The sequence below is a fragment of the Hyperolius riggenbachi genome, chromosome 3 (genome assembly GCF_040937935.1).
Source record: "Hyperolius riggenbachi isolate aHypRig1 chromosome 3, aHypRig1.pri, whole genome shotgun sequence".
Classification (NCBI taxonomy): domain Eukaryota; kingdom Metazoa; phylum Chordata; class Amphibia; order Anura; family Hyperoliidae; genus Hyperolius; species Hyperolius riggenbachi.
This window is the reverse complement of record NC_090648.1, coordinates 196,962,087-196,979,237: the sequence shown is the minus strand read 5'-3', so window position 1 is coordinate 196,979,237 and position 17,151 is coordinate 196,962,087. Positions and strand designations below refer to the sequence as shown.

Below are 17,151 nucleotides of genomic sequence, written 5' to 3'. Positions count from 1 at the left end.
CATTTCGCTATTTCTCCATGAAACTTCTCATTTTTATGCGCAATAGTTGCTTTACTTGATGTAACGTTCGTTCTAACGATCAGATCGTTACACACAATTTAAAACTAACTTTACTTAGGTCGTTCTTTCATCAATTAAAAGTTCGTTCGTCGTTCTCAACGAACGATCGTTGTCGCATGTGTGTATGTAGCATTAGACATTCCTTTTTAGGTTAAAGAAACCCATCTTATATTAACGCAAACCTGAAAAAGGAAGCATTTTCAGTCCTCACCATTTCCTGCACCATCCCCTGTTGAAGTTATCTGTCCTGCTAGGTCTTAGGTACTCTGTGGGAAGCCTTCGGAACTATTCACGTTCTCGACCAGTTCTGAAGACGAGCTCATCCGTGCTGTGCATGAGCGAGTCCGGACTAGCGAGGGTCCAGTATGAATGCACTCGTCTTCAGAGCTACCTGAGAATGCAAGTACTTCCAAATGGCTGTATAGAGTACTGGTTAAGGGCTCTGCCTTTGACATGGGAGACCAGGGTTCTAATCCTGGCTAGGTCAAGTACCTATTCAGTAAGGAGTTCAAGGAAAGACTCCCTAACACTGCAGGGTGGCCTCTTGAGCGCGTCCCAGTGGCTGCAGCTCTTGAGCGCTTTGAGTCCGACAGGAGAAAAGCGCTATACAAATGTTCGGATTATTATTATTTATTAAAGGCTGCTGAGAAGTAACAATGTGATATTAAGGTTTAATTGCTTTGGGTTACTCACTTCAGGTTCTCTTTAAAGGGATACTGTAGGGGGGTCAGGGGAAAATGAGTTGAACTTACCCGGGGCTTCTAACGGTCCCCCGCAGACATCCTGTGTTGGCGCAGCCACTCCCCAATGCTCTGGCCCCGCCTCCGGTTCACTTCTGGAATTTCAGACTTTAAAGTCTGAAAACCACTGCGCCTGCGTTGCCGTGTCCTCGATCCTGCTGATGTCATCGAGCGCACAGCGCAGGCCCAGTATGGTCTGTGTCTGCGCAGTACACTCCTGGTGACATCAGCGGGAGTGAGGACATGACAACGCAGGCGCAGTGGTTTCCTGACTTTAAAGTCAGAAATTCCAGAAGTGAACCGGAGGCGGGGCCAGAGCATCAGTGAGTGGCTGCGTGGGCACAGGATGTCTGCGGGGTACCATTAGAAGCCCCGGGTAAGTTCAACTCATTTTCCCCCGACCCCCCCTACAGTATCCCTTTAACATGTGTTAAGTTATGTGCCTACATACTGTAAGAAAACATAAGGTTTTGAAAAAATTGTAATTACGCTAATTTTGCCTTGACAGATGTGTGACTGACCAAATCTCATAACATAAACCCGCAACACTTTTTTGGGGGTTGTGTTTTTATTGCACACATAATGTTATGTATTTGTTTTGTATGGTTATATTCAACAGTTCACAACATTTAAAAAAAAGGGTTGTAAACAAAAATCGTATTGCTTGAAGCACGCCTGTACACGGAAGCTAAAAATCCATCTTTTGCACATCAGTTAAGTTAATCAAGTGATCCGTATACCTCCATATGCCAACAATGGTCTTCCTTTTGTTTTTTATAAGGACATTTTTTACGGACAGAAATTAGCTGCATGGTGTTGCAGATATGATTTATCAGATACGTTGTCTGGAACAAAGTGGAAATGATTTAAAAACATCTCAGAGATAAGTGGTCTTCCGGCTGGTAGAGATAGTGGTTGTGATGCTTGTGGCCAAAGGGGAGCAGTCTGACAGAGGTTGCTGGGTTGCTGAGCAACATGGGAGTCCATATCTCATGAAATGTATATTTGTTATTGTAGATGACAGCTCTTAAGTGTTCCATCTTACAGATAATTCCATATTTTATTAATGAGAATCTGCTGTGAGGGCAGAGCTGCCCCCTTGCAGTGCTTTGCAAATTGTAACTATCCTACAAAACAGAACACGGCCCACCTGATTAGCAGTGGAGTGAACCTCAAGCTCCTCAACACCAGCACTAAAAAGAGCCTAGGTTACGCATCAGTCAAGGAGATCTAATTAAGACAGAGACTCCTTAAGGTTGTTATGACTGGACAGGTCCACTAATCTAACTTTTGTGTACAGGAGTCCCCAAAGGTCACTTTAAAGAATTGGTCCTGATACAAGTCTCAGTTGAGTCGAGGCACAAGTGTTATTCATTGTCACATTGGTTGATATGCTTGAGGACCCTCAATGGCTATATGGCAAATACTACCTTGCAGTACTAGAGCCCCAGGTTTGAACCTCCAACACAGAGAGGGGAGGCTGGACTCTCAAGAAGTCCAGGCTTGTCCACCTTGTAAATTTTGACATAGTTCAGGTACCCTTTTATGCTCTATATGCCTCACTTTTTTTCTAAAAACAGTGTAAAACTGTAATATTGGTTTTACACTGACATTAAATGTTTATGCTGATGTCACGCCTAGCACTAAAAGGAATTTTCATTTAATGTACTAATCCTGTCCCCAAAACGAACGATCCTAGATTACTAGGTTAAATTAATATTTTAACTACTTTATAGCAATAGTTAAACATTTTACTATTGTTTTAAAAGTTTATGTACATTAGTAGAAGTCGGGCTGCAATATCCAGCAACTTTAATATTGAGAAAATATTAATTTATTTTGAAGGATGAACTGTAGAGGAATGCCATCCCTAGTCTCAAATAATAATCCAGACATCCTGAGCCTAATTACCCACTGAAAATGAGTTCCTGGCTCTGGAAAATGGTTTCCAATGGCTTAAAGAGAGATCAGATGTGCTAGATTGAACAACTTGTTGTAGATTTATTAGTGCTGAAAGCAGGGATGGATTCCGAGCCCCAGTAAGTGATTATTTAGTTATGCTGTGTTAGACAACCTAACTCCATGGGTGCTGCTCTCACATAATTTATTTAATGCTTAACTCTCACAACTCTAGCACAGTGGTATAGAAAGCTGCCGCTGTTCCCAAACTTTAGTGCTTCAGCAGCACAACTGATTATGAAAATATCAGTCATGTAAAAACTATGCAACATAAGGTGGCACATGGGCCATTGAGCCAGTATCGTCCACCATATGGTAGTGGTAATGCAGCTTGAGGCTGTCTTGCTCTGTATTATACGATCAGCACACAGAGGAAAGCCTAACGCGCATCACGCTGGCTAGCACTGATAACATCTTTCATTTTTTTGTGTGTTGTGTGCAGCTCTGGAAAGATTATGTAGAGAATTCCCACTGCTACGTAGATTGTCTAGCTGTGTGGTGTTGTGAAGCAGCTAGTATGGTTTCCAGCGGTTTGAGCTGTAAGCCCTGAAATTCATTTGCATTCTACTCAGAATAAACGGATATGTTCTTGTTATCTAGATCAACACTACCGCTGATGAGAAAGACCCTTCAAATCCCTTTCGTTTTCCCAACATTGGAGTGGAGAAGTTCCTGGAGCTGAACTCTGAGCAGAACCATGACGATTATTGCTTGGCCTATGTGTTCACAGACAGAGATTTTGATGATGGTGTCCTTGGTCTTGCGTGGGTTGGAGCGCCTTCAGGTATTTTTACTTTATAGCTATGATTTTTATCTATCTATCTATATATATTTATATATATATATATGTATGTATGTATGTATGTATGTATAATATATTTTAGGTGTAATAGCAGAGTGCTGTATTGGAAAGCACTGTTGGCGTGCAGCGATGGGTCCTTGGTTCAAATCCCAGCCAGGGAACAATCTGCATAGAGTTTGTATGTTCTCCCTGTGTCTACTTGGGTTTCCTCCAGGCATCCAGGTTTATTCCCACACCCCCAAAAACATACAGATAAGTAAATTGGCTTACATCTAAAAATTGACCCTAGACTACAGTGAACAATGGTAGGGTTTAGTTTGTGAGCCCTTCTGAAAAACCGTTAGTGAAAAGACTATATACTTTGTAAAATCGCTGCTGAACATGTAAGTGCTATATAAATACTAAATAATAAGTTAAGCAATTCATAAATTCTAATAGCATAAAGTCCTTATGTAACTATTTTGTAAAGCGCGCCGTGTTGCTTAAAGGTGACCTGAAGTGAGATAAATGTGGAGGCTGCCATCTTCATTTCCTTATAAATGCCAGCTGCCTTGGCTTTAGATGATTTTGAAGTGCGCACCTGCAAACAAGCATGGCAGCTTCCGTATGCCTCTCACTCCAGGTTCCCTTTAAGGAAAGCAAATAAAACCAATATTTATTTGCCCACTTCATTCAAAGAAAATACAAACTGAGAGAATGTTATAGATTTTTAGAAATTATGCTTTCTTATTCTAATTGTGTTGCATTTGAGTACTTTTGTGACAGACCTGAAATAAGTATGCAGCCATAGAAATCAGAATAAAGCCCTCATCTGCATAATTGTTCTGATTCTGTGGTCAAAGATGTTCATACACCTTAGCACACAAATGGCTATAGCTTGCAGGGGCCTATAATCCGTTAGCTACGTAGTACATAACCGCTTCCATGTGCTCCCTATTGCAATTTATTTATTACTGTTCATGTCAATTGCTATGCCTATACATTGCTTCTTTTCTTTAACTTTCTCATCTTGTCTAAATGACAGCAGTGAGTAGGCCTGAAAGATAAATCGAAATTGTGATCACCAAGCTCACAATTTCTGAATCGTCAAAGTGGCAATTTCCATGATTAAGTTATTCCTTCAAACTTCGCCCAAGTCCCAGCATGTGTGGCCCGCAGCATCGGCAGTGTTGGAAATACCTTCTGACAGGAGTCAAGCTCTTTTCGTCCTCTCTCATCGTCTCTTGTTCACGGCATACTTCCTGGTTCCTGTATGTCACATGACATACAGGAAGTATGCCGTGCATTTGGGCCTGCAGGAGGCAAAGTGAATAGACGAGCATTGCTGGACTTGTGTTGGAAGGTATGTCCAGCAGTGATGCAGCATGGGGGACGGGGTTACAGAGAGAGACCCAAAGAGTGCACAAATAGAGTGAAGATGACAGAGAGGCACAGAGGGGGAACAAAGCTTGATTTGAAGGAAATCGTGAATCGAATCAAAATCGTGATTTCGGACAGAAATCGCTCAATTCAATTTTTTCTCAAAATCGTTCAGGCCTAGCTCTGAGGCTATTGTCTGGATAGATCTGCCTGGTCTTTCTTGAAGAAGTTGTAGTAGTGTTCAAATATTAGATATCAAGGCATGATTGGTAAATGACTAGCAAGGCAGGAATTGCTTATTTAGTGCAATGTGTAGCAGGTGTCTTTCCCAGCAGTTCTCAGTCTGTAAATTGTTGGAAGATAAACCGCTCACACTGTGTGGAACAATAAGAATCATTATCTTGGCCACACAGTAAAATTTTCTTCCAGATTTGACATTCAAGGGGCTTTCTTAAACAGTCTGCCATGTCAGTTCCCCAGACTTTACATGATGTTAGCGAGGTTTGTTGTTCGGAATAATCGCAACTGAAAATCGGAGTAAATGCAGTCAGCTTTCAGTCTGTAACATGAGGTAGTAGTGATAAGGCAGTAAGTCGCTAGCCATGCTAATGTTGCCTGCAATTCAGTGTTCCATGTAAGAGAGGCAACTGTGGTCATTGACGGCGCCTATTAAAGGATCAGGTGATTTGGGTGATAAGTCCATCGGCTATGCCTGGCGCCGCTATAGACTGCAGTGTAAGTTTGTAGTTGTACAATTGGTGCTTTATCCTGCTTTTACACTTGTGATACTGTGGCGGGGAGCCTGGCACAGGATCACTGCACGGAGCGAATCATTACTTCATATGACCCTCTGGCAGAGTGAGCCAACATGGTCATATGCATAGGCCCGCCCCCACTTAGTGACTTAGTCCCTGCTGGAAAGGAAGTACATCACTGAGGTTCCAGTTGGCCTGTACATGCGCACACCCTTCGTTCATACTTGCTGCATTGCTATAGACTTGGATTACTGCATAATAAGTGTAGTAGGCACAGATCTTGTTGTAATGCACTTTTGACTTTGTGGCAATTTCATTAGTTCCGTCTCTTCGCGTCACAGTAAGTATTAAAGTCTCCATAGACGTTAATTGACTTAGTGGCCTCTTGCGGTTAAAAAAAAAAAAATCCCAAAAACATTACCACAGCATCATAGAGCGCTGGCGATAGTGTAATGGTTCCGGAGTCTGGCTATTAATCGGTTTCTGGGGCGTTAGGTCTGGGACTAACAAGAGCTGTTTCAGCCGTGCTTTGGAATCACCAGCCACTCCAAAAGTGCTAGACTAATAAAATGCAATCTCTCTGATTCCACAGGCGCTATTGCGATTTTTCAAAATTGCGCCTGCGGGTACTGCGGCATTTTTGGAGTGATTGTGCTTTGATGCAAATTATAGGTCGTCGCTGCAAGGTCTCTTTTTAATCACTGTACAAAGCGATTGTGCTACCCAGAACCACAAAAAAGGAAAACGCAAATCTCAATTGCTGCACAAAAGTGCTTTAAAATTGCCAAACATTGCTCCATAAAATCACTATAAAAAGCGATTTGCGATTGCATTTTGCAATTTGTAGTTGGCCGTAGACCTTAGGGATAAAATGTTAAAACTATTGTAAATACCAGGTGTCCAAATGAACAAAAGTCTTGAAAACAGCGTAGAGCTACTGAGTCTTGACTTGTAGTTGGCAAATCCACAAACGCAACTAACCTCAGGGCTATGGCCTAGAGAGGGATTTGCAATAGTTACACAGGAACCACAAATCTCTGCTGCAAACCTTTAATGAAGTCTTACAGTCCACTCCAATATAATCTGAGTGTAGTAGAGTTAATTTAATTGTGTATATCACTTTCAATATTTTTCAGTTAGCAATGTACAGGGATGACCTGAGAAGAGAGAGAAAATAAAATGTACCTGGGGCTGCTTCCAGCCCCCTTCAAGGCCGTTGGCTTCCTTGCTGTCGTCCTGGCCCACATCAATCTTCCACCAATTGGTTCGGTAGATCCTTCAGTTGGCTTAAGTTGATGCATTCGCTGTCTGGCTATGTGCATGCCCCCATCACGCTCCTGACGCCGGGTGCGTTCTGTGCGTGGGTGCAGAACACTACTGTGGGGCGTGCGCATGTGCTGTACGTGGCAACTACAAAAGTTAACATACCAGCTAGCAGGGGGCCAAGGCATCCCAGGAAGACGGCAAGGGAGCAAACTATTCTCTCATGTCAGGTTTACTTTTAACTCTAGTTTATAGTAATTACATTCCTGGTATCCTAAAATGAAGCTATGAAAGGCTTGTTTTGGATAGCCTGTTGCTGCAGCTTGCACGGCATCAGTCTAAAGTGGTTTCAGGTTTCCTTAATATGGATCAAATGTCATGTCAAGGACTAGAAGAATGCCTTTATTACTCCTTTTTGCTCTGGTTGTAAACTTGAATTGTCAGATACTTTGCAGCATGTTCTACTAAATGGATTTTCAGGACAAAAGTGAGAAATTTAACTGGCAGCTTTTTATTCCCTCTTGTGGTCTGATAATCAAATTTACTTCCCGCAGTAAGAGCGATAAAAAGACAGCAAGCTGTCATAGGGCAAAATCATTCCTCAAATTGTGCTGCTTACCTACTTCTTGATCTATTAGAAGTAAAAATGAGATGCCTGCAGGTGTTTTTTCACAGCGGGGCTTAGATGGGATTTTCTGTTTTTCTGAGTATGCAGTCACACGGATCCCCACTGTGAGAAGGTTCCTCTGAACAATGAGAGTTCTGTTCTACAACTTCCCACTTCTCGCACGCAGATAGCGCAGCCTTGTACAGTATGCTGCCATGTGATTCCACATGCCAGCTGAATGTCCAGTTTTGTTCTTAAGCCTGCTGATACTGTGTGTTTCTTCATTGTACTAAAATTATCGGTTCACACACAGGCAACTGTATTATATACATAGATATAGAGCCTTAGAAAAATACAGTACATAGCTATGGAAATATACACAAACTAGTCAAAACCAAAGACATCCATAGTTGAACACTAAATCACATAGACACCAAGTTATGCAAAAATATCAAGTTAATTAAGGGACTCATCCCTTTAAATACAATTAAAACTGCAGTGGAGGCAGAGTGGACAATCACAGTAACCATATTAAATAATCTTAACAATTGATTAACGCTCAGATAACAGCTATCCCATGGTCAGACCACTGCTCAGTGACCATCACTCTCGCTTCTATAATATCTAAGCCCCCTGGGCTACGCTGGTCCCTCAATCAATCGCTCCTTTCAGACCCCACAATATTTGCTACCCTAGAGGGACAGCTAAAAGATTACTTCCAGCTAAACACAGGCAACGCGGAAGTGTCTGACTATACTATATGGGAGGCCCACAAAGCCGTTCTCCGAGGTCACATTATTAGCATAGCCTCCAATAGGAAAAAGCGCAGAATGCAGGAATTGCACCAACTTGAACTCGCATATACAAAAGCCACTGAGCTCCTGTCCACTGACCCCTCACCCCATAACAAACAGGCCTGTTTTAAAGCGGCAGAAGCACTCAACTTGCACCTAACTAGCATGGCTGAAAAGCGCCTGAGATGGAATAAATTTCACTTCTATGTGAACTGTAATAAGCCCTCCACGATGCTTGCGCGTAGGCTGAGGCACACTGATCCGAACTTTAAGGCACTAAAACTCCGGTTAGACAACACAACCCTTACTAGCAACCCCAATAAAATTGTACAAATCTTTCAGAAGGGACTCTCCAAAATCTATCAGACTCCAACCAGCATTAACCATACACTCCTCAAGAACACATTAGACACCTGCCCTCTTCCCCCTCTTGCCGATCAATTTAAACTCAACCTTGAAAGGCCTATAACCAACGAGGAAATCGTGCAAGCGATTCAAACTCTTAAAATTAAAAAGGCTCCCGGCCCCGACGGGTTCCCCTCCTGCTATTACAAAAAATTCTCGCACATTCTCTCTCCATATCTGCTAAAAGCCTTTATTGCTTGTTACAAGGGGTAAAACCTGGTTTAGATTCCCTTACTGCTGCCATCAGCATGATTCCCAAGCCTGGAACAGATCAAACCGCCTGGTCCAGTTTCCGACCCATCTCACTACTCAACGTAGACATTAAGATCTTGGCAAAGATCCTAGCCAATCGGCTCAATGAAGGCATTTGCTCACTTGTCGGACTGGACGAGGTGGGCTTCATGCCACGCCGTCAGGCGGGAGACAATGTCAGACGCTTGCTACAGATCATATCTTCGGCGGGGGGGACGGGTGCTCCCATGATGCTGTTGTCCTTAGATATTCAAAAGGCGTTTGACACGGTGTCGTGGGAGTATCTGTTTCTCCTGCTCTCCCATTGGGGTTTTGGACCGAATTTTCTATGTTGGGTCCGGGCGCTCTACCACTCCCCGCAGGCATTCATACAATACTCTGGCTACAGGTCGGACGCCTTCCCTGTCCGCAGGGGCACCAGGCAGGGATGCCCCCTATCCCCTCTTTTATTTGCGCTCGCTATAGAGCCCCTTGCTATACTAATCAATAAACACGAGGGCATTAAGGGGGTCTCCCTGGCTGGACACCAACATAAGCTCTGTATGTATGCTGATGACGTAGTCCTGACTCTCACGAAGGCTCATGACTCCCTCTCGGAACTTGCTGATGTTCTTTTACTTTTCGAGGATATCTCAGGTCTCCAAATTAATAGCCTCAAATCAAAAGCCCTCAATATTTCCCTCCCCGCCACGGAACTCGAGGCCATAAAATCCTCATTTGAATTCAAATGGGAGCCTACTAAGCTTAAATACTTGGGCGTTTTTATCACGCACTCATATCATTCTATTTATCAGGCAAACTACCCAGGCCTGAATAAAAGTGTTCTCCAGACTATGGAATGTTGGAAGCGCTACAGCATTTCTTGGATCGGGCGCATTGCCGCAACCAAAATGGTGATTTTGCCTAGGCTGCTCTATGCCTTTCGAGTACTGCCTGTAAACATCCCCATTCCAACTCTTAAGCGCTTACAATCTTCCATATTCTCATTTATATGGGGAAAAACCAAACCAAGGGTCCCTAGGAGCACATTAACTCGCTTAAAAGAAGACGGTGGCATGGGGGCTCCAAATATTATCGCCTACTACAGAGCCGCACAGATTTCGCAACCCACTATGTGGCATGAGTCATCATGTCCCCCAATGTGGGTCAAAATAGAGCAATCCTTATGCTCCCCTATCTCCCTCAGAAATCTACTCTGGTTGTCTCCCGCTCGACGGAAAATCATCAAAAACCCGATTATCTTGCACTCACTTAAAATTTGGGACACAGTCAAATTTAAAGGTAACCTAATATCCCCACACCTCCCTCTCACTTCCTTCTTAGGACACCCGGATTTTAAACCGGGCCTATAAAACCCAACAGCCTTCCACTGGTGGCGTTCTAAACACCTCACGCTCCTGTACGACTTAGTCACCGACACATCAGTTAGACCTTTTGCTCACCTTGCAGAGAAACACCAGCTACCTATAAAGGAGAACTTCCGCTACCTGCAAATTTCTCATTTTCTTGCTCAGGTTGTCAGAGGACATGGCTCCCTCCAGACCCGCACACGTTTTGAGCACATATGTGCCACTGATCCGGGATCTCCGGGCCTGGTCTCCCTCCTATACAGGTGTATCGTGTCCCCCTCTGGCCTCCCTAAACCCTCTTATGTAACAAAATGGGAACTTGACCTTAATTCCACCTTTGAAAAGGAGGACCTATCCAATATCTGGTCACTCACCCCGCAATGTTCCATAAGCGCCTCCCTCGTGGAGACCCAATATAAAGTACTCCTAAGATGGTACCTCACCCCAGACCGCATGGCAAAGTTTGATACTAAGTGTACTGGTCTGTGCTTTCGTGGTTGCGGCCAGAGGGGGACCCTCTCGCATGTGTGGTGGTTTTGCCCGAGGGCCCGGAGATTCTGGATCAGAATTTATCAGGTTATATACTCCACTATCACAGTCCGGGTCCCCAAGGCCCCCGAGGTTGCACTTTTGGGACTGCGCCCTCCAGATATAACTAACTCACAATACAAACTGCTCTCACACATATGCTTAGCAGGGAAGAGAGTCATTGCGGGGGCATGGAGATCCCCCACCTTATCCATAACCAAATTTCGAAATAATTTAAGCAACGCCCTCTGCTTCGACAAAATGAAGGCCATACTAGATGATTCCCTTCCTCGTTTTGAGAAAATCTGGCTCCCATATATCAACCAATACCACCAAGACCTCCCCCAATCCCTCACAACAGTTTGATGGCACCATAGCCCTCCCCACTCGGCTTCTGTGTAATAGCTACAGGGGGTCCTAACCTAACCTAATCTAACCTAACCTAATCTAATCTAACCTAAAGGAAGAACCAACCGCTTAACTAAATGTATAAACAAACAATTGAACTACACTCTAATCTTCCCTAACTTCGGGCGGCGCCGGGGCGGACCCCCTCCCCTACTCTGTTCTTCTTTCTCTCTCTCCCTTCTCCTAACACTTCCCTCTCTTCTTTTTCTCCCCACCCACCTATTTCTCTCTTACCTTCTTCTCTCACCTCTCCCCCATGCCCTATGCAAGATACAGGCACTTGACAGGGCCATCCACAGAGAAGGGGTGTCAGCTTTGACCCCCTCCCAACGTTTGAGACCTAGTACCATAGGTACCCACGGCCTCCTCAATTTTCAATAGTCCACCTCCCTGACTGGTGGACCTGGCTTCAGTCCACGCACTATAAGTACAATCCGTGGCTCCCATGGAGGGCGCTGGTATTTGTTGCCCTAGTGCTGCCAGCTCCCACCCCAATTCGCATAAGACATAGCCTCCACGCGAGGCAATCTGCACTGCTAGGTAGTCTTTCCACACCAAGTGACTGTGAATGTTCATGCTTCATTGTACAACCTTCTGATGTTTAATAACCTGTTTATGTTTTTTTCAAGTTATTATATTTCATTTTTCTTTATTTTTATTTTTGTTCTTTTATTATGTTCTTATTTGTCTTTTTTTTTAAAAAAAAGCCATGGGGCATGCAATACGTATATGTAAACATACCTACCGTTTTGTACCCCATTCTATGCATATGTGTATGTACTCATTGTTAGATTGCAGTTCAATAAAACTTTTTGAAACATAAATAATCTTAACAATCACCATAAATAGTCCAGGGAAGATAGTATATAAATGCTTGCTGCAATGCTAAATGCTGACTCTCACTAAGTAAGGTGTATAAGATGATTGCAGGAATGCAGTTAAGCATGAATCTCAACTTACTACGGGTCTGACCTGTGATCCGAACACCCACCGCAGCTTCCTAGCTGACGGCGACAGCGTCCTGTTGGGCGTTCCGATCACTCTGTGTGTGTTTTTTTTTTCTTTGCCTATGCTAGCAACTAAAATACAGCAATGATCATCATTAAAGTATTATAGCATTATAGTGTATTAAGTCATAGAAACCTTTCCATAAGTTGTTTTTCCCATAACAGGTTTTATACAGAGGAAACCTCATGTATACATTTGTAGCTCTGTACTGTGTATTTGCTGCAGGTAAATCTCCAGGCCAGGTGTTTAGGGCTTTATTTGTTGCTGTCAGTATAAATTGTATCTTTAATTACAAGCATGGACCTGGTTTCTGCTTTCAGGCAGCTCTGGTGGGATATGTGAAAAGAGCAAGCTCTATTCAGATGGAAAGAAGAAGTCTCTGAACACTGGAATCATCACCGTGCAGAACTATGGCTCCCACGTTCCCCCCAAAGTCTCCCATATCACCTTCGCTCATGAAGTTGGCCACAATTTTGGCTCTCCCGTAAGATTTTACTCTGAGCATAACTCTTATTTCCAAACATTGCAGGTAGCATTACACAGTTTTTTTATATAGGATTTTACCCTCTACATTCAGCAATCTCAAACCGCAGTTATCCAGTACTCAGCATGAAGGAGATGTATTTCTCATGCTAGATTTCCCTGCAGTGTTCCTAAAAGGACACGGAAGAGACAGTTAACCTCCATATCTTGCTGCGTACACAGTATTCCTCCTTGCTAGTCTGGCTATCTAGGGGTACACAATCAGTTCAGCTCACAGTGCTGTTTCTGGTTTCCCCCATATGCATAAGGTTGCCCTCCTGATTGTTAGACTGCTTACATTTCAGAATTGCAATCAAAAACTTGTTTCGTTTTATAGAAGAGGAAAATGTTTCTGTTGAAAGTGAAGTGAAACTGTACATTGAATTCTGTCTATGAAACAAGAAATGAATGCCGCCGAGTGTAGTAGTAGTAGTAGCAGCAGCAGCTTTTGCAAGCACATATCCCTCCATTGTACATACTATCCAAGACAGGTGCTTTACAACAAAGGTTCCCAACCTATTTCAAGTCATAATGTAACACAATGAAACTTGAAATGTGGTAGACACACAGCATCCTCTGTCACAGCATTAAAGAGGAACTCCAGTGAAAATAATGTAATAAAAAAGTGCTTCATTTTTACAATAATTATGTATAAATGATTGTCAGTGTTTGCCCATTGTAAATCATTTAAATTCCTGATTTACATTCTGACATTTATTACATGGGGACATTTTTACTGTTGGCAGGTGATGTAGCTGCTGCATGCCTTTTTGGCAGTTGGAAACAGCTGTAAAAAGCTATTTCCCACAATGCAACAAGGTTCACAGACAGGAAACTGCCATGAGTACCACGGTCCTCAGAGTTTCTTGTGGGAGGGGTTTTACCACAATATCAGTCATACAGCGCCCCCTGATGGTCTGTTTGTGAAAAGGAATATAATTCTCATGTAAAAGGGGGTATCAGCTACTGATTGGAAAAGTTAAATTCCTGGTCGGAGTTTCTCTTTAAGCACTATGCAGGTGCTTAGCTGGCAGGAGGTAACACTGGTCTCCTTTAAATATTTGCCATGTGTTAGAATAACCTGTCAGAGTATGGGAGGAAATAAGGTCTTGTTTAAACATGCAAATCATATTCTGTGAGCTTTGCTTCATTCGGCCTCTTTTTGAGATTTTCTAAATGCAGATTTGCATCTGTCAGGAAGTCTGACAAGAAGAAAGTTTTGATAATACACGGTAGGTTATGGATGGTAGAGCTGTATGGCTGCCAGATTCTTTGGAGACTAGGAGTACAAAGCTTTCTTTCCTGAAAGCGCTTCCCCGTCATTCAGTTTACCTTTCGTGTATCATTCCAAGCTCTCTTGGCTCTAGCATTAATCGGCCTTGTGCTATAAAGCTAGGTGAGCCTTCTGCTTTGGAAGAAAGCCTTGTCTGCCTTATGAAAGGTAGATGCTACATTTTACAAGCATATTGACAGTGAGCACTAGCTGCAAGACTTTCTTTTTATCAGGATGTTCACATGTTTCTGCTCTTTACAGCATGATTCTGGCTCTGAATGTACTCCAGGAGAGTCGAAGAATCTTGGATTTAAGGAGCATGGCAATTTTATCATGTATGCCAGAGCTACATCCGGGGACAAGCTCAACAACAACAAGTTCTCCATCTGCAGCGTTCGCAATATCAGCCAGGTTTTGGACAAGAAAAGGAATATCTGTTTTGTCGGTATGTATATTTGTACTAAGTGGGAAGAGTTGTTATGAATGTATGTATCCCAGTTGCTACAGTAATTGGGCCAGCTTTTCCAAAAAGCGGTCATGACTGAACTTTTAATAAATAGTTACTGCATTCAATAGCTGTGATTTCAGTTTTGATGCTAGACGAAAGATATTGTTTATTTATTTCAGCAATGACCGAGTGACGGCCTGCGCACAGTCCACCCCCTCCACTTGGTTTGAGCTGCAACTGAGCAGCATTTATGTCCTTTATCTTAGACCAAGTCCACAAATCCTACCTTACCAACATAGGTCAAGCTGCAGGCACAGCTTTCAGGGCTGGGACTGTTACTACATCCCATTATCATGCACAGCGTGGCCCATTGGTCAAGATAATGGTTGTGTGGAGTTTGGCTTACTTGATGATGCAGCTCCTTCTTCACACGTAACAAGGCCTCTAGTGACCATTTCATCCCAGAAAACAAGGCTTTGTTGAAATGTCTTGGGGCAAAAAATACATTTTAATATTACATTGTTACCATTCTTGCTAATAGAAATGTTAGTATTTGTATTCCTTTGTTTATTTTTGAATATTAAGATGTTGAGAATACACAACAGCACTTATGGGGGTTGATTCACTAAACAGTGCTAACTCATAGCACGGGCCGCGCTAGCGTTTTGCGCGCGTTCTAACGCATGTAAAGGTTTTCGCACGCAAATGTGATTTTTTTTTTTTTTTTTTTTTGGTGCGTGAAAACCGTTACGCATGTTATAACGCTCGCAAGACGCTAGCGTGGCCATGCTATGAGTTAGCACGGTTTAGTGAATCAACCCCCTTATTTTTAAACATTGAAGGTGGAAGATTAAAGCAACAAGTGAATTAAACACACTGGGTTTGATTCACAAAGCGGTGTTTACCTAGTTAGCACGCCTAAAGACCTTTGGGCGTGATAAGCATTGCACTAAGTAGGTTAGCACCGCTTTGAGGGAAAAACTCGCAAAGTCCGGTGCAAGCGAAACGTCGCATAGGGTTTAATGGCGTTGCGCGCGTAAAACTTTACGCACGAGTTTATTTTATTATGCCTAAACTGAGTTTAGGCGTGATAATGGGCTTTTTACCAGCGTGCTAACAGTTAGCACCGCTTTTTGAATCAAGCCCACTCTCTTTAACTAGCAAAAACTAGCATAATTCAATATTGTTGGGGTTTTCACGTTAGTTGTTCTTTAAAGTGATCCAATCCATTTTTAGCACCCAGGGCATCTCGATAGCACATTAAACGTGTGGCACAATGTGGCTCATTATTTTAAAAAAACTTACATTTTACCTTTTTTTTTTTTTTTTTTTTTTTTCCCCTTCTTCCATTTAAAAGTTTAGCAGAGGCCTTTATTATCCTATTTCCTCCTACATCCATGGCTTGCCCGACCACAGAAATTTCAGGCAGATAAGAAATGCTGTAATTATTTTATGACACACATTAGCAGAGAACAAACACAAACTTTCATCAGCAGGGGGTGGAGAGATTGGACATTATGCTTGAAAAAGTTTAAAGAAGCCACAGATGCCATCTTCGCCCCTTACCTTTGATAAATAATGGGTCGTTAGAATGGGAGCCAATGGTCTTAAAACAGTAGATGCATTATCATTTATCTGACAGAATGGCTACATTTGTAAGTGGTAACAGACACTGGAACTATCTTTAGGATAGTAAAAGTATTGATACAATAAAAATGAGGAAACAACAACACATTTGTAAGGCACTTTTCTCCCCTAGGACCCAAAGCGTGTCTTAGATCAGTACATGGTTGCGGTTTGTGAGGTGTCATAGGGAAAAGGTTGTGTGATCGTAAATGCCAGGCTTAACGGTTACTGTTTCAGTTTTGATAGGTAGGAGCAGCATGACAGAATTCACTGGTTAACAAAGGTTTTGAGTTGGATTCTGGGGTTAGTCAAGTTATATCCTGTTGATCTGAGGTTATGGGAGGTAATTGCAACTAGTTCTTCAGTTATCCAAGCCCTAGATTGTGTAGAGATTTCAATGTTTTCATGGCAATTTTGTATTTTCCATTTTATGGGTAGCCAGTCGAATGACCAAAGGATTGGTGTTATGTGGCAATGCTGGGGTTGGCTTGTTAACAACCTTGCGTCAGCATTCTCTGCTAGCTGAAGGTGAAGCAGGTCTTTATTTGGAAGCCCTGCATTGAGGGCTTTGTAATAGTTTAGCTGTGATGTGATGAAGGCATGAAATAGGGTTTGAAGATTGGTGGGAGGCAGGAGGTGCTTAATTTTTGCAATATTTCTTAAATGAAAATAGCAGTTTTTCACAACAGATGAAATTTGATTCCTGAAGGGTAATTCCCCATCAATCAGTACATCCAAGCTGCTCCAGCGGAGTAAGCGCTAACTAGAGCTCCCTTGTTGCTAAGCACTGACCTCCAATGACACGCACCTCAGTTTTGTCAGCATTTAGTTTTAGCCAGTAGCCATGTATTCTTTCCTGAAGCTCAGCTAAGCATGTGCTTCTTTTTTGAATGGGGTCTGTTACATCCGGTTGAATGAATAAATATAGCTGGGTATCAGCATAGCAGTGGTATGTCTGATAGTGTTTTTTGATGATTTTTCAAGGTGGTAGGA

The 17,151-nt window shown here is 42.7% G+C and overlaps 1 protein-coding gene across 1 annotated transcript in view; it reads left to right on the top strand.

Annotated features, from left to right (window-relative positions):
• ADAM10 (ADAM metallopeptidase domain 10) overlaps positions 1-17,151 on the top strand; it is a 259,945-nt gene that overhangs the window by 220,774 nt on the left and 22,020 nt on the right. The window contains exons 8-10 of the mRNA XM_068275520.1: positions 3,360-3,543; positions 12,610-12,773; positions 14,346-14,529. Of these exons, the coding sequence (XP_068131621.1) occupies positions 3,360-3,543; positions 12,610-12,773; positions 14,346-14,529 (532 nt within the window). The remainder of the gene's footprint in view (positions 1-3,359; positions 3,544-12,609; positions 12,774-14,345; positions 14,530-17,151) is intronic.